At 44.5% G+C, this 24,936-nt stretch overlaps 1 protein-coding gene across 1 annotated transcript in view; it reads right to left on the minus strand.

Moving 5' to 3' along the window:
- Positions 1–733: 733 nt before the first annotated feature.
- Positions 734–24,936, minus strand: part of smad6b (SMAD family member 6b) — a 67,564-nt gene continuing 43,361 nt past the window's right edge. The window contains exon 4 of the mRNA XM_068018172.1: positions 734–1,630. Within this exon, the coding sequence (XP_067874273.1) occupies positions 1,089–1,630 (542 nt within the window). The 3' untranslated portion in view covers positions 734–1,088. The remainder of the gene's footprint in view (positions 1,631–24,936) is intronic.

Raw genomic sequence — 24,936 nt, forward strand, 5'->3', positions numbered from 1 at the left:
AAGATTTTTCCTCAAATCCCCTCTAATCCTCCTGCCCCTTACCTTAAATCTATGTCCCTTGGTTATTGACCCCTCTTCTAAGGAAAAAGTTTCTTCCTATCTAACCTATCAATGCCCCTCATAATTTTGTATACCTCAATCAGGTTCCCCCTCAGCCTTTTCTGCTCTAAGGAAAACAACCCTAGCCTTTTCAGTCTCTCTTCATAGCTGAAATGGTCCAGCCCAGGCAATATCCTGGTGAATCTCCTCTGCACCCTCTCCAGTGCAATCACATCCTTCCTATAGTGTGGTGCCCAGAACTGTACACAGTACGCCAGCTCAATGGTGGAACGATTAAAGTCAGAGATGCTTAACAGGCCAAAATTGAAAGAGTGCAGATATCTGAGGGTTATGGAGCTGATGGAGGTTACAGAGATAGGGAGGGATGAGGCCATGGAGGGATTTGGAAACAAAGGATGAGAATTTTAAAATTATGGTATTGCTTAATGTAGCCAATGTAGTTTGGCGAGGGCAGGAGTGATGAGTGAACGGTAAGAGTTAGGGCATGGGCAGCAGAGTTTTGGATGACCTCAAGTTTCCGGTGTGTAGAAAGTGGGAGACCAACCTGGAGAGCGTTGGAACCATCAAGTCTAGAGGTAACAAAGGCTAAACAGACACAAGCCTCTTCACTGAGGGTTTGGTACACTATGACCTGGAACAAAGACTGGATACAACTGATTTATAATGCAAATACTTTATTATCAATGAGTGACTCATTTTGTTGTTTTACTGGTAAGTTAGCTTTTTGTCTGGGTACTAATAGTACGGCAGAACTATACACCAAAACTAGGCTTTCTCCCTATTTTTGCTGTATAATTTAATCTGATATTGAATGAGTATATATAAACCAAAGTGCATTTTCCTGTTGTGTTCTGTATTCATACACATTGCACCATACATAAATAATTACAATGTAAAAATGACTCCATATTTACAAGTACAATATATATTTCATATAATATATAAAACTTTATATTAAATCTAGGTAGATGATATTTGGAATAGTCTTGTTTTCTCTAATATAGGATTTCATTCCTGGAGGTTGACTGTTATCTGCTACTGTTCAGCATTATCTCCAGCCAACAGGGGCAAGAAGTTATGAACTGTCTTGAATAGCAAGGTCCCCAGCCTTTTGCAAAGCTGATTCGGACACTGTTCGGATCATATGGCCCATCTGGGTAATCTGTATCCGTGGCTTGCTGCAGAAGGCAAGATTTTTCATAGTCAAAAACCTTTATTGAGTATCCTGGCATCACCTTCCGAACAATCAAAGTCCGAGAATTGGGAATGTCCAGGGTCGGCGAATTGACGAAGATCGGGTGCTCGCTCCGGTTGTAAGCCCAGACCCCATCTGGCTCTCTGCTCAGCAAGATCCCATAGCCAATTTTGCTTCGAGTCCTTTTGACGGTCTCGCTCCTGTTGTCCAGGGCTAACTGTCCGAGGCAGAAGCCGTTCCCGTGAGGTAGGTCGTAAAAGATACTGACAGACTGTTCATAAACGGTGTACAGGCGACCAACCCTGGTCCGGTGCTCCCAGTACGCCACAATACACCAGTGGCTCTGCTTCATTGTATCGGGTGAGAGACTGGCATCTGGAAGGGAGAAGAGAAACCAAACATCAGGCCAAATGAAGCTCACAACACCAATGCCCACAAGCTCAACATCAAGCTGGTAACTAAAACATTCCTTTCTTAAAGTACCAGCCTTTCCTTCTACATCACTCACGCCAACATTTCCACATACTAGACTTCCAGGTAGGTGGGTGGGTAGGTACCATTTCACTTGAACTGTGAGGAATGCCCAGTGGCCCAATTAAAATGTCGTCCTTCCAAGCCTGCCTTGTGAGTGGACAGAGTTGATTGAGCTGTGTAACACCAGGGTGAAATACTGGTGGATGTGGGACAACTGGTGGGAATGGTTGGAGTAGACCCATTAAGACCATCACAGAAGAGGTAGTGAATCGTACAACATCAAAGTGTATTTACGATCAACTTTCCTAAAGGCATTGGTGCCCTTATGGTCAACAAACCTGGTAAATGCTGGGGTCTCTTTTCTATTAACAATGGTCATGAAATGTTTAGAAATTGTGAATAAAAGAATTATATAATTTACAGCATACAAAAGGGCCATTATATCAGCCACGGCTCAGTGGGTAGCACTCTCTTATCTAAGTCAGAAGGTTGTAGGTTCAAGTCCCACGCCAGAGACTTGAATACAAAAATATAGGCTGATGCTCCAGTCCAGTACCAAGAGAGTGCTGCACTGTCAGAGATGCTGGCTTTCAGATGAAAGATTAAACCAAAGCCCCAGCAGGGGAGTTTGCCTTGTCTGATATTTCGTGCTCAAATCAACATCACGAGAAACAAGTTAGTCATTACCACATTGTTGTTTGTGGAAGTTTGCGGAATACAAATTGCTGCCGCATTACAACAGCAATTATATTTTAAAACTATTTAATTGGCTGTAAAGCACTTTGGGACAGGTCTTTCTTTTCATTCAGTTTATCGTAACTGTGCAATTACAATTCCCTGCATCCTTTTATATTATTGTTTTTCTAATGTCCATTAGTTTCATTTTAAATATATTTTCTGGGGTACAAACTTCCACCATTTGTCAAAGTCGCCAACTATTTTACATGAAAAATCTCATTTCACATGGACTTGTGGTTGTCACAATTTTATGTCAACATTGGAACTGCCCATGTAAACATTTAGAATGAAAATCCTGTATGTAAACAGTTGCCTGGAAGGTGTAGTTGCAGGTTGTGGCCAGGGAACGGTGCTGTGGAGTGAGATTCTCCCAATTCCATCATCATCTTGTCTCAGTCATAGGATAGAATCATAGAAAGTTTACGGCACAGAAGGCCACTTGGCCCATCGTGTCTGTGCCGGCCGAAAAACATTGCACTCATTTGAATCCCACCTTCCAGCATTTGGTCCGTAGCCCTGCAGATTACAGCACTTGAGGTGCATATCCAGACTTCTTTTGAATGAGTTGAGGCTTTCTGCCTCAACTACCCTTTCAGGTAGTGAGTTCCAGACCCCCACCACCCTCTGGGCGAAAAAACGATTCCTCATCTCCCCTCTAATCTTTCTACCAATCACTTTAAATCTATGTCCCCTAGTCATTGACCTCTCTGCAAAGGTAAATAGGCCCTTCACCTCCACTCTATCCAGGCCCCTCAAAATTTTATACATTTCAAACTGATCTCCCTCAGCCTTCTCTGTTCCGAAGAGAACCCCAGCCGATCCAATCTTTCCTTCTAGCTGCATTTTTCCAGTCCCGTCAACATCCTCGTAAATCTCCTCTGTACTCTCTCTAGTGCAATTACATCCTTTCTGTAACGAAGTGACCAGAACTGCACATAGTACTCAAGTTGTGGCCTAACCAATGAGTTATACTGTTCCAGCATAACCTCCCTACTCATATTTTATTAGCTGAGGTACAGAAGGATTCCATGTGCCTTCTTAACCACCTTATTGACCTGTCCTGCTACCTTCAGGGATCTGTGAACATTCACTCCACGGTCATAGAAACATAGAAAATAGGAGCAGGAGTAGGCCATTTGGCCCTGCTCCGCAAATCATTATGATCATGGCTGTTCACCCAACTCAGTAACCTAAAAGAGTTGAAATTGCTGAAACCTAGGATTGAACCAGGCACCTTCAGGCTTTCAGCCTAATGCTCTCCCAGCTGAGCCATTTCAGCCAGACAGCAGGCCCTCATTTCCTCTACACTTCAGTATTTTCCCATTAATCATGTATTCCTTTGCCTTGTTTGACCTCCCCAAATTCATCACCTTACAGTTCTCCAGGTTGAATGCCATTTGCCACTTTTCTGCCCAGACCATTGATATCTTCCTGCAGCATACAGTTATCCTCCTCGCTATTTACCACACGGCCAATCTTTGTCATCTGCAAACGTCTTGATCATGCCCCTTACATTTATATCCAAATCGTTAATATATGCCATAAAAAGCAGGGGGCCCAGTACTGAGCCCTGTGGAAAGCCACTGGAAACAGCCCTCCAGTCACGAAAACACCCATCAACAATTACCCTTTGTTTCCTGCCACTGAGCCAATTTTGTATGCACCTTGCTACATTTCCTTGGATCCCATGGGATTTTATCTTTTTAACCAGTCTGCCATGTGGGACCTTGTCAAAAGCCTTGCTAAAATCCACATAGACCATATCAACTGCACTACCCTCATCTATCTTCCTTGTTACTTCTTCAAATAATTCGATCAAATTGGTTAGACAAGATCTTCCCTTAACAAATCCATACTGACTATCCTTGATTAACCTGTGCCTAAGTGACAGTTTATCCTGTCTCAGAATAGATTCCAATAATTTTCCCATTACTGACTGAGGTTAGACTGACTGGCCTGTAATTATTCAGTCTATCCTTCACTTCCTTTTTAACCAGAGGTACAACGTTAGCAGTTCACCAATCCTCCAGCACCACACAGGAATGGAAACGGATGGTCAGACCTTCCACTATTTCCTCTCTTGCTTCTTTTAACAGCCTGGGTACATTTCATCCAGCCCTGGTGATTTATCATCAACTTTCAAGGATGCAAATTCCATTAATACGTCCTCTCTCCCTATGTTGATCACATCTAATACCTCACACGCCTCTTCCTTAACTACAATATCTGCACCATCCCCCTCTTTTGTGAAGACAGATGCAAAGTATTCATTAAGAACAATACCAACATCTTTCACCCCTACACATAGGTTACCTTTTTGGTCTTTTATGGGCCCTATTCTTTCCTTAGCTATCCTTTTACTCAATGTATTGATAAAACATCTTTGGGTTCACCTTGGATTTTGCTTGCCAATATTCTTTCATGCCCTCTCTTAGCTTTCCTAATTTCCTCATTGATTTCACCCCTCCACTTTCTATACTTCTCTCGGCTCTCTGTTATATTGAGTTCTCGGTGTCGGACATAAGCTTTCTTTTTCTGCCTCATCGTACCCTGTAAGCTCCTCGACATCCATGGGGCTCTAGATTTGGCCGTCTCACCCTTTTTCTTTGTGGGAACATGTTTAATCTGAACCCCTTGAATTTCCCCTTTGAATGCCTCCCACTGCTCTGACACTGATTTACCTTCAAGTAGCTGTTTCCAGTTCACTTTCACTAAGTCACTCCTCAGTTTAGTAAAATTGGCCTTACCCCAATTGAGAACTCTTAACTCCTGATCTATCCTTGATCTTTTCCATAATGATGTTAAAACTGACTGAATTATGATCACTGCCACTCCTTTCACCTGCCCACCTTAATTTCCTACAACTAAGTCTAAAACTGCGCCCTCTCTTGTTGGACTTGCTACATACTGGCCAAAAAGCACTCCTGAATACACCTCAAGAATTCTGCTCCCTCAATTCCTCTCACACTAAAACTATCCCAGTTAATATTGGGGTAGTTAAAATCCCCTATTACTGTCCTATTGTTCTTGTACTTCAGAGATTTGCCAACATACCTGCTCTTCTATCTCCCTCTGACTGTTTGGGGGTCTACAGTACACTCCCAGCAGTGTGACTGCCCCTTTTTTTTCCTTAGTTCGATCCATATGGCTTCATTTGATGAATCTTCCAACATATCATCCCTCCTCATAGCAGTAATTGTTTCTTTGACCAGAATTGCCACTCCCCCTCCTTTCTTACCCCCCCCCCCCACTTCCCTATCGCGTCTGAAAACCCTGTAGCCAGGAACATTTAGCTGCCACGTGTTTGTGTCTTCAGCTCATCTGCTTTATTTGCTATACTTCTTGCCTTGAACTAGATACCCTTAAGCATGGCCAAATTTAAAAAAAAATTTCGAACCTTTGTTTCCTCTGTCTTCCAGACTCATCCATTAATTTTCTACCTTCCATTTTCATTTCTGATTTTGTCCCAACTGAGTCTACCCTCAGGTCCCCATCCCCTGCTAAACTAGTTTAAACCTTCCCCAACAGCAGTAGCAAAACGTCCCGCAAGGAACCCAGTCCTGGCTCTGTTCAGGTGCAACGCATCCTGCCTGTAAAGGCCCCATCTCCCCCAGAGCCAGTCCCAATGTCCCAAGAATCTAAAGCCCTCCCTCCTGCACCATCTTTCCAGCCAAGCATTCATCTGTCTTATCCTTCTATTTCTATACTCACTTGCACGTGGCTTGGGAGTAATCCAGAGATTACTACTTTTGAGGTCCTGCTAATTTCTTACCTAGCTCCCTAAATTCTGACTGCAAGACCACATCCCTCTTTCTACCTATGTCGTTGGTTCCGATATGGACCACGACTGCTGGCTGTTCACCCTCCTTCAGGATGCTCTGCAGCTGCTCAGTGACATCCTTGACCCTGGCACCAGGGAGGCAACACAGTATCCTGGATTCATGTCTGCGGCCACAGAAAGGCCTGTCTGTTCCCCTGACTGCTGAATCTTGTTATAAAAACAAGAAATGCTGGAACCACTCAGCAGGTCTGGCAGCATCTGTGGAAAGAGAAGCAGAGTTAACGTTTCGGGTCAGTGACCCTTCTTCGGAAGGTCACTGACCCGAAACGTTAACTCTGCTTCACTTTCCACAGATGCTGCCAGACCTGCTGAGTGGTTCCAGCATTTCTCGTTTTTATTTCAGATTTCCAGCATCCACAGTATTTTGCTTTTATTGAATCTTGTTACTTTTTCAAAACATTCCATCAAGTAGGTCATCACCTGACTCGGGCAATTTACTAATATCGGCGAAAAAATTATCAAGCGTTCCTCATTATTCTCAATTTATAACTCAGTTGAATCATTCACCATTATCATTCTGGGTGAAATAGCTGATCACCGAACCATTCCTATACCAACATAACTGAAGGTGCTTATAGACTTGAGCTCTCAAAAGGATTCATCACATATATTATATAGAATTAGTATAAATGGGTGGTTAATGGTCAGCACAGACTCGGTGGGCCGAAGGGCCTGTTTCAGTGCTGTATCTCTAAATTAAATCAAAAATCTAAATATATCATGTAACATGCTCGTTGTGAACTCAAGGAATTTTTGCAACAGGACTGCATTCTCCTATCCAAAACTTGTGCAGTTGCATATCCAACTCATGGTCTAGGTGGATACCAGAAGTCCTCACGTGCCTAGGAAAATGTGCCTAAGGAGAGCCTGCACGTCATGGTTCCATCAGATATTGTGCTACGTTTTCCCTTTATACCTCTTTTGGACTAACCGGGAGGTTGTTAATACAGAAGAACTAAGTGCCCCTTCTGAAAGGAGCACCATTATATACTGTAATAAAAAAAACAAAACTTATAAAGGAAACTTAGCTTAGGAACTTAGGAAATCAAACTAGAATGTAATTCCTCGGATACACTCCAGTCCCTATGGTGCCCATTGGTCGCAGAAGGCCTCAAGTGTACCCGTGGGCACAGTGTGCTCTCTCTCCAGGGGTACCCAGGCACGGACGTTACCGTGGAAGAGAGGCAGACAGTCTGGCCAAGTGACCTCCTCGACCGCCTGCTGCCTGGACTTGTCGATGGCCACCTTGGCCAGTCACACGAGGTGGTCCCTTGATTTGCCTGCTCCCCTCCGCATCGGGTGGCGAAGATCAGCAGCGTGGGACTGAAGTGCAGCCAGACTGAAGGAGCAGCTCCCTCAGATAGTCAAATAGCGGCTTCAACCTCACACATTCTAAATAAATATGAAACACGGACTTCTCCAGGCCACAGAAATTACAGGTGACCTGGGAGTCCATGAAGTTACTCAGTGACCTATTGCACGGGACTGCTGTGCTCTCCATGCCAAATCCCCGATGGATAAAAGGAAGGGGTCCCACATGCATTTATTGCCCACCCCTAATTGCATTTGAGAAGGTGGTGATGAGGCACCCTCTTGACCCACTGCAGTCCATCAAGGCAGTTTTGATGCAACGGAGTAGCTTGCTAGGCCATTTCGGAAGGCAGTGAAGCATCAACCACAATACTGTAGGTATGGAGTCACATGTACGCCAGACTGGGTAAAGACATTTGTGAAACAGTTGGGGTTTTATGGCAGTCCAGTGGTTTCATGGTCACTGTTACTAATACTAGGTTTTTAATTCCAGATTTATTTAAATGAACTGAATTTAAATTCCCCAGCTGTTGTGGTGGAATTTGAAACCATACCTCTGGATTACTAGTCCAGTAACATAACCACTATCCAACTGCAACCTCAACACTGAATGGACCTTACTCCCGGCCACACCAGTACTGTTTGGGACAGGAAATCTTACCCCATGATGTCTATTCCTCCTCTGAAGCTGCCCCATAGTGTCACCTCAGAACATGGCGACCCGGACAATTCAGCAGTACCGATCGCAGCAGGAGGCAGATCGGCAATCTTTAGTGGCGAGATGCAACACAGCAAATTAATGAAATTAGCGCCTGATGAAAGTTTACACAATTTGTGTTCACTGTTAATATTCTCGATGATTAAAGCTCAATAGCCAGTCAGCTTAGGACCCTCCACGTCTGACCATGTGCTGTGTAAACTGATATTCCTATACTGCAAAACAGAGGCAATTAATAACATTTGCTACAAGTTATTAGAAGCTTTCCAATTGCAACCTCTTTTGATCATAATCTTTACTATTTAGATAGTTCTGTGCTCATCAAAGGAGAGGGAAGTTAGAATCATAGAATACTACAGCAATCGTACCTATGCCAGCAGTTAGGGCAGAGCACTCCCAGGCCATATACTGTATGGGCTACATTCAGTGTATAACACACTCAACACTGTACATTCAAAAACTCCCAGGCTAGGCAGAATAACAGTCCCTCTACAATGTTCCAGCAATGTGCCCTCTACTGCCCCAGTTTGAGATTGGTAGATTTTTGCTAGCTGAGGACATTATGGGATTTGGAGCCAAGGCACGTGGATGGAGTTGGGATACTGATCAGCCATGACCTCATTCAATGGTGGGACAAGCTCCGGAAGCTGAATGGCATCCTCCAATGATATTTTCCATTGCTTGAAACACCTGTTACGACAACCGTTAATTTGTGAAAGTTAGGCCTGACTCATTTCACACAGGGTTCTTAAATTCAACAGAAAGAGGCAACTTTCACCTTTTCAAAATGAGTTAGGATGTTATCCTGTGCCAAGAACTGAATAGAGCTGTGGGATCAGATCTTCGATTCTGAGGTTGCTGATCACAAAATACATTATCAAACGTCAATTAGAGGTTTCCCTCTCCAAAAAACTTTACTTGGAATTTGATGATGAGAGTTTGTGCATTCATTTTATGATTTCAGACACTCCCCAATCATTAACTGTACTAGCCAGCTTAAAACAAGACAAGACGCCGAACCAAGTCCCAGAGGTGAAAATAGTCTGACTTAACAAACTGAGCTATCCAGTTTATATCAAGGCTAATGTACATTTCGACAGCACCTTAACCCATCTCTCAGGAACATCACAACAAATTACTCTGGAGTGCAGTGACTGGTGATGTCGGCAAACACAGCTAAATCCCACAAGTCATTTTGTGTACATGATCATCCCCAAATTAGCCAGGAGACAAGCAGGTTGAGTGCTGAATGTTGTTCAGGACATTGGGATAACTCTCGGCTTTTTGAATGGTGCCATAGCACCATTTAACATCCATCGGAAGAGGCAGATGGGGGCGTTAGTTTAATCATCTCACCTGAAGAATGGCACCTCTGACAATCCAGCACTCCCCCAGTACTACACTCGAGCGTCAGCCTGGACTACATGCTCACATCTTGGTGCAGGACTTAAACCCACAGCCTCCTGAGTCAAGAGATAAGACTGCCAAACCAACCATTCAAACTGCTCAACAGATATTGGCACCAACCCCCACCTTCCAGTTAAGGACACAGAAAGAAACGTGCAACCCATAGACTTGATTTTACGGTGCTTGCAAAATGCTACAGAACATTACCGGTAAGATATTAAGGGCAGGGTCGCAATGCTTCAACTACAGCCAGGTTTTGGTGACGCTGTGTGCGCACCAGGCCCATTAAGCACAGTCCAAACATGTAATTAATGAGAGTCAAACAGTTCGGTGCATTTTTTTCCCCATATAATACACCCACAAGTCATTAAAAAGCAGACTAAGTACACTAAGGAAGGCCATATCCGCTTGCTTTAACTTTTTTTCAAAGTTCCCATTGGTCACACTATGCACTCCTTTCGTAACCCAACACAAACACACACAATTAAAATAAAGAAACACGTCCAACAGTCTCTATTTGGGCATTGGTCCCAGGTTTTCAAGCCGAGCGGGGGGCTAGTGCTGTGAGCCAGCTTGTCTCGGAGGCTGTGTTCAGCTCCCTGACAACTTATCAACAGACAGAGCCCTCTCGACTCCTTCCCCTCATGCCATCAGCTCTGATTAATACACACGCAGGGTGATGCCATTATTTCCCTTCAGTAAGCCCACTGTCATGACAGGTTTAAAGCCTGCCTCATATTTTCAAACAGAGCTGACCCCCAATACCACCCTCCCACCCAACCACATTCAAATCTTCTCTCCAACCGCAGCCCCCATTAAATCTTCTCTCTAACCCCTCACATCTAGCCTCCTCTCCAGCTCCCCTTTCCCCACCACCAGCCTTTCTTTTGCACTCTGTCATTGCACAATTCTCTGACAAAACACACTTGAAGCTGGTCTACAGAATGCAGTTTGTAACTCTTTCCTTGTCCCATCAGTCCAGGACCCTCCCCAAATAACAGTTAGCAGATACACGTTGCCAGTTCTGTACAATTAACTGGCCTCGCTGCAGCTCTGGGGCTCTGTGGCCTTCCGTGAGCGGGTGGAAGGGTAGGGGCAGGGTGGCAAGCTCTGGAGATGTTTTTTTTTTATATATAGTCAACTCAAAGGCAGACCTTCTATTCTCACTTTACAACAGCTTCCAAGTTTAATTAAGGAATGGGCTTAAAAAGTACATATCTTGCTGTCCTGTGTTGTAACCAACACGGTGAACAATTTACCTACAGCTTCCTGTACCAGGTCAATCAATAGTTCTCAATGGAAGCTGAACACATTTTCCAGTGTTTGCCCTGCACATTCTCCTTCTGGATTGTACACTCTGAATTTGAGGGAAGAGTTGAATAAATATCCCCCCTCCCATTCTCAACATCGTCGACTCCTGCAGTGACATATTGCTATGGGAGCGGGATGCCCTGCAGTTCCCCATTTGACCCTCGCATGTTTGCCTAAACATTAAGTACTGGCAGGGTATTTTACTGTGGGGAAAGACCATCACAGCTGAGCTTTACCCTGTCCTCACCCAACGCTTCTGTACCAGAGGAGGGTCAGTAACCAGAAGACACAGATTTAACATAATTGGCAAAAGAACGAGCAGGGAAATGAGGAAACATTTTCTTTACACCAATGAGTTGTTGTGTTCTGGAATGCACTGCCTTTGAAAACGAGTTGGAAGCTGATTCAATAGTAATTTACAAAGGGGAATTGGATAGCTCAAAAGAACCATAACAGGCATGATGAGCTGAATGGCCTCCTCTGTGCTATATCATTTTATGTTTCTACACACCCTTGCCAGCAGGGTTCTCTGCACAGCAGTCAGGACGGAGGAAGTCTGGGCGATTGACTCTCTACCATTATTCGAAGGTCCCAGAAGACAAGTGGAGCTACCTCACTGGCTGGGAATTGAATCTTGGCCCTCTATAGTCTGTATGCTTCCATTCCTCTCTCCCTCTCTTATCGGAGACTGGATTCCCAACAGCTATATTACTGCTGATTGATGAGGGCTCAATGCTCTTCGCTCAAGTACTTTTATCAACAGATGCCAGCACGCAAGAGTTTCCAAGCATCACTCAGGAGCCTGATCTCAATCCAGTTAAGCCACTACAGCCTAATAACAACTTTCCCCAATCAGCATACGAGCTGACTGTTGGCATTTTAAGTCACATATCCTCTAGATAGTGTTTCACATAGAAAATCCAATTCTTTTCCAATTGGAGATTGGTGAGTAATGATCAGATTGGTAAAGAGGATGAGACAGGAGACTTTGGAAACCACCAGACTGGTTGGAGGGTGGAGGCCAAAGGCTGTCAGAACCAATTAAAATCAGAGAGAGAGCAGGATTGAAGTCTGCCAGAACCAATCAGATTGGATGCAGGACAGGACTGAAGGTTGTTGGAACCATATTGGATGGAGGGCGGGGCTGAAACTCAAAGCCAATCAAAAATCAGATGGAGGACAGGACCAAAAGCTGTTAAAAGAAAAGGCTTGCATTTATATAGCTCTTTATGCGACCACCAGACGTCTCAAAGTGCTTTACAGCCAATGAAGAACAATTTTGAAGTGTGGTCACTGTTATAATGTAGGAAACGTGGCAGCCAATTTGCGCACAGCAAGATCCCACAAACAGCAATGTGTTAATGACCAGATAATCTGTATTAGTGTAATGTTGGTTGAGGGATAAATATTTTGGCCAGGTCATCAAGGAGAACTCCCCTGCTCTTCTTCGAATAGTGCCATGGGATCCTTTACTCCCACCTTAGAGGGTAGACAGGGCCTCTGTTTAATGTCTCACCCGGAAGACAGATTGTTGGAATGAATCGAGTGTTTCTTTGTTGCACACAAACTGGTGGCAGAAAATTTGAAAATGAGTTGTTGGCTTCTGAGAGTTACAGCTTCATGTTGGTTTGGTGATTGCTCCCAAAGTATAGAAAAGCTGATAAAATGAAAAGCTTTTAACTGGGGCATGTTAACAACTACCTGCTTTTATATTAGCATTGTTAAATGCCCCAAGGTGCTTAAAGGAGCCATTATCAAATGAAATTTGACACTAGAGTCACAAGGAGATATTAGGACAGGAAGCCTCGTCAAAGCGGTAGGTTTTAAGAACTGTTTTAAAGGAGGAGAGAGAAGCAAAGAGGTTTAGGGAGGGTATTCTAATGCATTCTGTGCTGAATCCTCCTCCTCAAACCACCACTGCTACAAGATACTGATTACAGTCATGCAACAGCTGACTGGAGCTTAGGTTAAGACAAACGCAAATGCCTCTGGTGTCAGCTGTGGTTCAAATGGGTTAGCACTGTTACCTCAGTCAGAAGATTGTGGGTTTAGACATTTACGAACTTACAAATTAGGAGGAGTAGGCCACTCGGCCCTTCGAGCCTGCTCCACCATTCAATTAGATCATGGCTGATCTGATTGTAACCTCGACTCCACATTCCTGCCTATCCCCGATAACCGTTCACCCCCTTGCTCATCATGAGCACATAACCTAGGCTGACACCCCTGAGGGAGTGCAGCATTGTCTGAGGTGCCATCCTTCCAGTGAGCTATTAAACTAAACTAAGGCTGTGACCACCCTTTCAGGAGGACTTGAGTGATCCCATGGTACTATCCGAAAAGCAGCAAGGTAGTTCTCCCGGGTATTCTGGCCAATATTTATTCCTTAATCAATATCATAAAAAAACAGATTAACTTGGCTTCATCACACTGCTGTTTGCAGAATATTGCTGTTTCCTACATTAGTGACTACACATGAAAAAGTACTTCATTGGCTGTAAAGCACTTTGGAATGCCCTGAGGTTGTGAAAGATGCTATAGAAACGTAATTCTTTCTTTTGAAACTGTTGGGTCTCCTTTTGCTCTTTATCTAGATTGGCATACATAAATCAATGAACTCCAAACATTCCTTCAGCATTGGTTAAGGAAGGAAGCAGGCGACTGTCCACACATAACTAACAATCCTTTACAACAGTATTGATGTCTAACTTTGCTGAAGCCTGTCGAAGCATCAACCTCAATGTAGAGATGTTTCTGCTTGTGGACAAGATCAGAACTAGGAAGCATAAAGATAAGATAGTCATTAATAAATCCAATAGAAAGTTTAGGAGAATCTTCTTGACCCAGAGAGTGATTAGAACATGGAACTCACTAACACATAGGTCTGAATTCTATGGGACCCACGGAAACGAGTTCAGTGGTGGGCAGGGGAGGGGCCATAAAATTGCGATGGAAGGCAGGGTGTCACCTCCCCCTTGCATTGTCGGGGGCAGGATAGGCCGAAGATGGCCTTCCCACCCAGTGGCCAATGAAGGACCTTAAAGTGGCATGTTAACAGCCACTCACTGCCGCCGCTGGGATTTAACCAGCGAATGGTGGGTCGGGCGGAGGTGGAAAAAAAAAAGGACCTCTGCCACGTGAGAAGTTCGCCCAGTAAAACGAGGAGGCTTCCCTTTGGCCCTGGGTGCCCCTCCTCGGCAGGTAATCTGTGGCCCATGGTGGGCCCCCACTGGAAAACCACACCTCCCTGAACGTCCCTCCCCCTGCACTAAACATCCACCCTCACACCCCCCCCCCCCCCACTACTGGTCTGGCCCCGACAACCCCACCTCAGTCACCTTGGGTCTGGTTCCAAGGCCTCTTGCAGTACCAGCAGTGGCCACCATTCCCAGTGGCACTGCTATTACTACTGAGCTGCTGCCCCTGTGATTGGCTGGCAGCTCTTGGAGGCGGGATCCCTGTCTTTAAAGGGACAGGGATCCCAGTGCCGGGCTGTTAATTGCCCGGGCAATGTAGACTTGTGCCGGGGGTGCAGGGGTGGGGGGGCTCCAAATGGCCGAGGCAGGATTCCTCCTGCCTTTGTGGCCCGGCATTGGGAGGCCCTGCCGACAGCACAAAATGCAGCCCATAGAGTGGCTGAGATGAACTGGATAGATATATTTAATGGGAATCTAGATAAACACATGAGGGAGAGAGGAATAGAACGATATGCTGATAAGATTAAATTAAGTATGGTGGGAGGAGGCTCGCGTGGAACATAAAGCAACTGGACTGAATGGCCCCTTTCTGTGCTGTAAATACTATGTAATATTATTAAATAGCTTGTACAAAAGGTTTGTTGCTTAGTTGGCAGCACGATCACCTCTGAGTCACAAGGTTCTGGGTTCAAATCCCACTGCAGGACCTCAGTATAAAATTCAAGGCTGATACTCCAGTGCAGTACTGAGGGAGTGCTGCATTGTTGGAGGTCCTGTCTTTCATGAGACATTAAATGAGGCCCCATCTGCCCTCTCAGGGGGATGTAAAAGATCCCATGGCACTATTTCAAAGAGCAGGGCAGTTATCCCTAGTGCCCTGGCCAATATTTATCCTTCAATCAACATCACAAAAGAGTGTGTATATGGTCATTATAACCACTGCTGTGTGTGGGAGCTTGCTGTGCGCATACTGGCTGCTGTATTTCCTACATTACAACAGTGACTACACTTCAAAAAGTCCTTCCTTGGCTGTAAAGTGCTTTGAGACATCCGGTGGTCTTGCAGTGCGCTATATAAATGCAAGTCTTTCTTTCTTCGACAAGGATACTGACTGGGCAGGGGCTCTTTTTTTTTTAAAAAAAAAGACGTGGATCTCAGGTCTCGGCTGGAGTTTTTGGAGGAGGCCTGAGCCAGAACTGGCAGTGAGTTTCTCACTAGGCCAAACCAGCACAGCAGCAGATCTGGGTCAGGAGCAGCCTCGCTAGGAAAGCTTCAGTCTCCTCCCCTCCCCCACTGCAACCTCACTCTCACCTCCCCATCGTCAGGACATCTCTGGGTCGGCTGGTAACCGATCCCCTATGCCTGCAGCCTCCATGCAGTGCTAATTTGCACTGCTTCCTGTCGACACCCTGGCATTTCAGTGAGGCCCCAGCGTTTAAAAAGGAGACCCTGGGCCTCTTTGCTGCAGCGAGGGTGTTTGGAATGGACAGCAACACCAATGACTTGCCTTTATATAGCACCTCTAACATAGTAAAACACCCCAAGGCACCTCACAGAGCGTAATCAGATAAAATTGATCTTGAGTCACATAAGGAGATATTAAGACAGGTGACCAGGGGGGTCGGTCAAAGAAGTACATTTTCATGAGTGATTTAAAAGGAGGTGGTTTTGGAACAACTTCAGTTTAATGTTTCATCTGAAAGACAGCACCACCGACAGTGTAGCACTTCCTCAGTACGCACTGGGAGTGTCAGTCTGGATTTGTGTCTTCAAGTCTCTGCAGTGTACTGATCAAAAGGACAGAAGTGACGGAATGATTTAGATGGACTTGCTTAGTTCTATTTTCATTTGCCAGTAGGGTACATTTCCCATGCTGCTATGCCTGTTACCTAGAATGGACTCGAAGCAAGGGCTTTGATAACTCTTTTCTAGAATGAGGCTTGAACACATGCCCTTCTGACTCAGAGACAAGAGATGTAACCACTGGGCCACAGCTGAGTGTCATACAAACACTTGCCGACATTTAGGAATGATCAAGGAATGGAAATTCTGCCCAGTGAAGTCCTCTCCTCTGGTCGACTAACTTCGGCATCAAAGCAGCCAGGAGTGCTTTCACAAAAGAAGTTCCATAAGAGATAGGGCAGGAGGAGGGTCATGTGGAGCAGAAACAGTGTTGAGGGATTCTACTTCGGGACGTTCCATGTACCTGTGACTTCAGGGGGAGGCTGAGCTGTTTTTGAACGGGGATCTGTATTTTGCTTCTTTCCTCCAAGTCTCCTCTCCTTACCAGTTCTCGAGGGCAAACGACCTATTTTCAACCCACCATATATAAGGAAGTCGCCAACCAGTTGCATAAGAGTGAGCAACAATTGGGTGGGGTGGGGTGAGGTACCCTCAAATTGGGAGGATTTCCGATTTTTTTTAGATTATGTAAGACATGGAGGAACAGGAGTAGGCCATTCAGCCCTTCGCGCCTGCTCCGCCAATGAGATCATGGCTGATCTTCTACTTCAACACCATGTTTCTACTCTATCCCCATAACCCTTGATGTTTTTAATAACTAGAAATTTATCGATCTCAGTCTTGAACATACTCAACGACTGAACCTCCACAGCCTTCTGGGACAGAGAATTCCAAAGATTCACCACCTTCTGAGTGAAGATATTTCTCCTCATCTCAGTCCTAAACGGCCTGCCCCTTATTCTGAGACTGTGTCTCCTGGTTCTAACCCCATCCCCCAACCAGGGGAAACATCCTTCCTGTATCAATCCTGTTGAGGCCTGTAAGAATTTTGTATGTTTGAATGAGATCACCTGTCATTCTCTAAATTCCAGAGAATAGGACAATCCCTCCATCCCATAAATTAGTTTGGTGAACCTCCATTGCACTCCCTCTATGGCAAGTATATCTTTCCTTCGGTAAGGAGACCAAAACTGCACAAAATACTCCAGGTGCGTCTCACCAAGGCTCTATATAATTGCAGTGAGACATCTTTACTCCTCTACTCAAACCTTCTTGTAATAAACATCAACATACCATTTGCCTTCTTAATTGCTTGCTGTACCTGCATGTTAACTTTCAGTGACTCATGAACAAGGACACCCAAGTCCCTTTGAGATTCAACACTTCCCAGCCTCTCACCATTTAAGAAATACTCTATTTCTGTTTTCCCTACCAAACTGAATAACCTCACATTTCTCCACATTGTATTCCATCTGCCAAATATTTACCCACTTGGTTAGCCTCTCCAAATCCCCTTGAAGCATCTTTGCATCCTCCTCACAACTCACACTTCCACTTAGTTTTGTGTCATCTGCAAACTTGGAAATATTACATTTAATCCCCACATCCAAATCATTGATATAGATTGTGAATAGCTGGGGCCCAAATACTGATCCTTGCATTACTCCACTAGTCACAGCCTGCCAACCTGAAAATGACCCATTTATTCCTACCCTCTGTTTTCTGTTCATTAAGCAGTTCCCAATCCATGCCAGTATATTCCCCCCAATCCTATGTGCTCTAATTTTGTTTACTAACTTCTTGTGTGGGACCTTATCAAAAGCTTTCTGAAAATCTAAATAGACTACGTCCACCAGTTCCCCCGTATCTATTCTGCTAGTTAATCCTCAAAAAATGCCAACATTTGCTCCTAGATTGCAAGGACTGGAGAGACAAGTAAACTAGCATGAACAGAACTGCAGGGAACACCAATAGATATCACTCTACAGTGCCCTGACCCCAAACCATTCAAGTGTCACTAAGTGAAGGTTGTGACTTTTAATACAGGGTTAAATAATGAGAACAGGTGGCATAGACTAGGCTTCTATTCCCTCGAATACAGAAGATTAAAGGGGTGATCTAACTGAGGTGTTTAATATGATTAAAGGAGCTGATAGGGTAGATAGCCAGGGTAGACAGACAGAAACTATTTCCTCTGGTGGGGGGAGTCCAGAACAAGGAGACATAACCTTAAAATTAGAGCTAGACCATTCTGGAGTGATGTCAGTGAGCACTTCTTCACACAAAGGGTAGTGGAAATCTGGAACTCTTCCCCCCCCCCCCCCCCACCACCAAAAGAAAAAGCTGTCGAGGCTGGGGTCAATTGAAAATGTCAAGATTGAGATTGATAGATTTTTGTTGAGCAAAGGGGTGTTAAGGTTTATAGAACCAAGGTGGATAGATGGAGTTAAGATGCAGATCAGGGAGGATTGAATTGAATGGTGGAACAGACTCGAAGGGCTGAATGGCCTACTCCTGTCCCGAGAACTGTTACAGCACTGAAAGGGTTAACATATGCGTGCAAACAGACTCCACAGTTTCAGAGACGGACTCAAACCTGGCAATCTGGAAGTGAGTCAGTGATTACACAACAGGAGATAAGGGAATTGAAAGGGTTAAACTACAATGGTTCAGAGAGGTGGCGGGGAGGGGGGGCGGTGATAGTGTGCAGGGAAAGAGAACCACAGTGAACAGAGAGATAGAGGGACAGGAAAAAAATTAAAATGATTTGGATTTAAAAAAAGGAACATGAGTGACAGACAGATGAGTGGGGGAGAGAAAGACAGAAATGGGGATAGACAGATTAGCAGAGAGAGAGAGGCAGGCAATGAAAACGTGTGCGCCTTAAGGAAACTATTAGACAGTAAAAAGGCGGAACTGTTTTCAGCTCCTGCTGAACTGGTCTTGTGCTTTCTGCACGACGCTTTGCTGAAGTTGACTCATTTAAATTTAATTTTCAAATCTCCAAACATATATTCAAACAAAATCTTGAAAAGAAGGACTCAACCAGCAGAACCTGACGAGATGCAAGTTTTCTCAGCCAGCCCCTAATACAAGGGGCCTGCACTGTCTCATCCATAGCCAGCTCTTGGCTTTGCCTGCAGCCATTAGGTGATGCCATTATGGAGATAGCGGGAGGCCCTGAACGCTTTGAATGGAAAACAACACTTCGCCACATGAATTGGGAAGAAAGTGCAATATTTGAGCTCAAAACTCAATATCACGCCAATAAAGCCCAATCAGTTTTTTTTTGACGGAAAAGTACTTGCACTGAGAAAAAGAAAAAGGTTTAATTTAACAGTTCTCTCTCTTCCTCTCCCCTTGAATGAAATGGTACAAGCCCAATGCTTTAAACAACTATTATTACAGGGACAACTATAACTTATAACAGCAACATTCAGCCTGGCGACACTGCTATCTCTCCCATCAAAAGCCAACTTATCAGCCAGACATGTATACTGAAATGCTGCCCTTGTTTATATATGGGGCTGTTTCAAGCCGTCACCATTTCCCCTCTGCTACAACTGTGCTTGTTGGCAAAAGATCAACATGACTGGGGAAACGCAAGACACATCCTTCAAAAAGGAAAAATTAAATATGTATTGCAAAATAATTACTTTTAAAAATATATAAAAAAGAAATGAGAGATGAAAAATCCCACAAAATGTTGGGTGGGCCTGGGAATAAAAACTAAACAAAAAGGGAGCATCTTTTATGTAAACCCCATGGGGCTTTATTTTGCTCAGTTTTAACTCCTTATATCCTCTGAAGGGAAGGACTTGCATTTTTACAGCCCCTTTCACAATCTCGGTGTCAAGTGCTTTATAGCCAATGAAGTACTTATTTTGGATTTTTTTTTTATTTCCAGGATATACTTTATTCATAAAAAAAATCAGTAAAAATGAAGTACTTATTTTTGATGTGCAATCACTGTTGTAACGCAGGAAGACAACAGCCAATTTGCACACAGCAAGATCCCACAAAAAGCAGATAATGAGATCATCTTTTTAGTGATGGTAGGTAGTTGAGGGATTAATATTGGTCAGGACACCAGGGATGCAGAATAGGCCAGAATTGGGAGCGGCACAGAGATCTGAGGGTTTGTGGGACAGGAGGAGATTACGGAGATAGAGAGGAGGCAAGGCCATGGAGGGATTTGAAAACAAGGATGAGAATTTTCAAATCGAGGTGTTGCTTAACCGGGAGCCAATGTAGGTCAGCGAGCACAGGGTGGTGGGCAAATGGGATTTAGTACAAGTTAGGACATGGGCAGCAGAGCTTTGGATAAGCTCAAGTTTATGGAGGGTGTAAGGTGACACTCACTAATTATGCTCACACTTGAATAATGGGGCAGCAGAGGGCAGATACTGGAACCATTGCACATGAAGACTGGCAGTCCAGTAAAGGAAGGACTTGCATTTATAAAGCACCTTTCACCACCACAGGATGTTGCAAAGCATTTTACAGCCAATGAAGTACTTCTGATATGCAGTCACTGCTATAATGTTGGAAACACAGGAGCCACTTTGCACACTGCAAGCTCCCACAATAGCAATGTGACAATCAGCAGATAATCTGTTTGTGATGTTGATAAATATTGGCCAGGACTCCCCCGCTCTTCTTCGATATAGTGTTGTGGGATCTTTTACATTCACCTGAGAGGGCAGACAAGGCCTTGGTTTAACGTCTCATCCAAAAGGCACTCTTGAGATAGTGAAGCACTCCTTTAATCCTTGCACCACGAACGTCAGCCGGGATTTTTATACTCGAGTATCTGGAGTGGGGCTCAAACCCACAATCTTCTGACTTGGTGTTGCGTGCGCTACCCACTGAGCTACTGCTGACACTTGGAGCAGCACGGCAGCTGGGATTCCTGCAACTTTATCCCACCACTCGACAGAAGAGCGGAAAGGCAGAGAATATGGACAAAAGTAAAATCCCAGGCAATCCTCAAACTGGAATTTGCTCCCCTCTCCAATAAATAACACATGGGCAAGGACTTTTTTTTTTAATTTCTGAAATTGCACCCTTGTGGTCAAAAAGCATTCTGCCATCTTGGCGATTGCGAATCAGATCACCCAGTTTGGAAACAGGAATGTGGGTTTTGCTGGAGCGAATTCCTGATGAATAATGTCCCCTTTGAGGCCCAGGTCTGAGTTGTTCCTTTCCTAAAGTCCAGTTGTTGACCTGTTCCTCCTCCTTATCTCAGTGTAGACCAAGGATAGAATCAGATTACATCTCTGGGGTAGGCAGCAAATAACTTTACATTTTCTCTCTCTCACCACCCTTTTCCCCCCCCCCCCACCCCCACTTGTCAAACTTTATTATTCTTTCAGCAGCCAAAAAAGGAAGAGAAAATCGTTGCATCAGTTTCAAGTTTCCATTCTGAGTGATTTCAACATTTTCGGGAGGGAGGTTGTTTCTACAAAGCCACAGATTTAACCACCGCAAAGTTTTGGGAAAAAATGGGAAATTTCAGGTTTAATGGCCGATAACCGATGCGGTCACTTTTGAACACACTGCAGCACCCCTGCGTCACAGGAAGCAAGCCAGCTTACACACCCACCCCCCAGCTAACGGTCTTCATTAAGCAAAGCGTGAGATGTGCTTTGTTGCTAACCTTTAATGACACGCACAAAGCTCACTGCAGCAAGGTCACTGTTCATTCCAAGCTGCTGCTTATTACCCAGGCTCTCTGCAGCCTGCATGGAACGCAAGTCACCCAACACAAGACACATTCCTGGGGACTGGAACGACCGAGTTCCTACAACAGTCTGAATGGACTTTGGAAAAAGAAAAAAAATATACATCTTCAGCACATGAAATGGGAGTGAGGGTGGTACAAAAGAAACAAAATAAGAGGTGATAAGAGTGGAGAAAGAGACAAATAGATTGTGAGTGAGAGCAAAGAGCAAATGACAGCAGAGAGTGAGAGCATGTCTGAGAACAAGATTTTAATTTCTGTAGCGCCTTTTATTTATTTAGAGATGCAGCACTGAAACAGGCCCTTCGGCCCACCGAGTCTGTGCCGACCATCAACCACCCATTTATACTAATCCTAAACTAATCCCATATTCCTACCACATCCCCACCTGTTCCTATATTTCCCTACCACCTACCTATACTAGGGGAAATTTATAATGGCCATTTTACCTACCAACCTGCAAGTCTTTGGCTGTGGGAGGAAACCGGAGCACCGGGCGAAAACCCACATGGTCACAGGGAGAACTTGCAAACTCCGCACAGGCAGTACCCAGAATTGAACCCGGGTTGCTGGAGCTGTGAGGCTGCAGTGCTAATCACTGCACCATTGTGCCGCAGTATGTCCCAAAGCACTTTTTACAGTCACTGGAGAACTCTGAAATGCAGTCACTGTTTTAGTAAATGTGGCAGCCAAATTTTGCACAGCAAGCTCCCACAAACAGCAATGTGATGACCACCAAATAATTAGTTTTTTTTTTTAAATGATGGTGGTTGATGGATAAATATTGGCCAGGACAGGGAGAGCTCCCCTATGCTCTCTTCTTCAAATAGTGACATGGGATTTTGTTTTTTGCCCACCCAAGGGGTCAAAGTCTCGGTTTAACATCGCATCCGAGAGACAGCACCTTTGACAATGCAGCACTGCCTCGGTGCTGCGGTGTGAGTGTCAGTCAGGAATTTGTGCACAGGCTTCTGGAGGAGGACTTGAACCCACACCTTCTGATTCAGCGGGGAGAGTGTTAGCCACTGAGCTACATGTAGCTGTAGAATGGAAGGAAGTTGGGGGGGGGGGGGGGGGGGAGGAGGAGATAACGCTGGCTCATGTACAATGTTGATTATAGCAAGCTGACCCGACACACTAAATGAGCCAAGCAACACCCAAATCACTTGAGGCGACAGAGCTTTTTAAAAAAAAATAAAAGGAATGTTATTCAAAATAATTAAGTCCCAGGTGCTTTTCAAATAAAGCTCCTTTAAGGAGATGGAGTTTCCCTAGTGCAATGATACTCCTCAAGAACATTTTTATTATGGAGTCACAAACCCACCTCACCCTGGACTGAGTTTGAAGATAGCTAAACAAGAGAGAGAAAGCAATTTGTCTCAATCCAGATTTTTTCAATTATGCCCAAGTATTGAATTCAAAATGTACAAAAAAAAAAGTGCTACATTTTTGGCCAGAAGAGTTTTTTTTTAATCTTATAAATTTTATGTCCTGTGTACTTTTTCCAGCTCCATTTGCCAGAAGTGTCCGGTAAGTTTAGGGCACTTCTCTAGTTCACGTCTTCTGCAACAGGGTAATTCAGTTCAATAAATCATTCACTTCTGCACTTTGCATCACCCACCTCCCCCCAGTCTCAGCAGATTCCAACTCTTCCTTTCCCCCCCAACACTCACTGTCCCTCCCTTTATTTTATCTCTTCATAGTCTTTGCGATGGCCTTCGTCCAGGCCTCATTATGAGTTAATCTGAAAGACAGCGCATTCCAAGCCATCAAAACCACTTCCTTCGGTTATCTCCCACCCATCAATTTAGTGAGAAAGATAGCCAGCTCATCAAGTGCACGGCTTCACAGTCCTTGTGCCTCTCTCTCTTACGAACAGGAAGAAATGATTAATCCGATGCAATAGCAACAACTTACATTTAGATAGTGCCTTTTAATGCTTCACAGGAACGTTATCAAACAAAATCCAGCACCAAGCCACATAAGGAGCTATTAGGGCAGAGAAGTGGGTTTTAAGGAATATGTTAAAGAAGAGAGGGATAGAGAGACGGAGGGGTTTAGGGAGGCAATTCCCGACCTTAGGACCTAGACAGCTGAAGGCACGGCCACCAATGGTAGAGCGATTAAAATCAGCGATGAGCAAGAGGCCAGAATTGGAGCAGCATACAGATCTCGGAGAGTTGTAGGAGGTTAGAGAGATAGGGAGGGGGCGAAACCACTGAGGGATATGAAAATTTGAAAAAAAAGAGGCTTTGCAAGACTGGAAGCCGATATAGGTTAGTGAGCACAGGATGAATAGTGATATATTTAATAAATACATAACATATAACACCTTAAGGTTGCTATTCCTACTGAGCTCCTCCAGCAACTGTGACTCCTGCTTCACCTCAAGACTGAAGTTACTATGGTGACTGTTACCATCTGTTGTGATGAGAATCAAGCAAGATGGGCCTCACTTGAAGTTCTTGAATGGTGGACATGCAACAGAGTAATAAAGAACAACCTTATGTAACCCCTTCGGACTGGGTGGTACAAGCGTTGAGTAGGCCTAATGTTAATTGGCCCCAAAGTATTTTTGAAACACAAGTCCTTTCTTTTCTACCTAGTTATCATGTGGTGTCAGTTTTTCAGTAAACTGAACAACAGTTAGACCAGATAAAGAAAAAAGACTTGCATTTCTATAGCACCCTTCACAAACTCAGTACATCCCAAAGCACTTTACAGCCAATGGAATACTTCTGCAGTGTAATCACTGTTGCAATTCAGGATGTTTGAATTAAAACTACAAACGCTTGGTTTTTGGGGTCAGCTAGAGGCGGGTCTGATGTAGAGCATAGCTACCCGACCCGAACCCGACAAAATGTTGTCGCTCTTCTGGGTACGGCATTCGGGCTCGGGTCGGGTCGGACACAGTGACAGCCCGGGACGTCAAGGCAGGAAACACTCCGCACTAGGCTGCAGTGAGCGATTCCATCCAAGGTAGAGCACAGCCTCTTCAATAAATTTGATTATATTCCAGTGGTCAGGTCGGGTTGGGTGCAGAAAAAAGTCAAAGGACTCTGGCTGGGTTTCATTTGCAGACCCGAGCAGACCTTTAGTCTGATGGTCTGTACCCATCTATGAAGAGTATGCACACAGGGTGAAAGATTAGTGTGACTACATTAGCATGTTTTGGGATGGAAAAGAAAGCACGCGAGT

This window comes from Heterodontus francisci, chromosome 38 (assembly GCF_036365525.1).
Source record: "Heterodontus francisci isolate sHetFra1 chromosome 38, sHetFra1.hap1, whole genome shotgun sequence".
In the NCBI taxonomy this organism is placed as follows: domain Eukaryota; kingdom Metazoa; phylum Chordata; class Chondrichthyes; order Heterodontiformes; family Heterodontidae; genus Heterodontus; species Heterodontus francisci.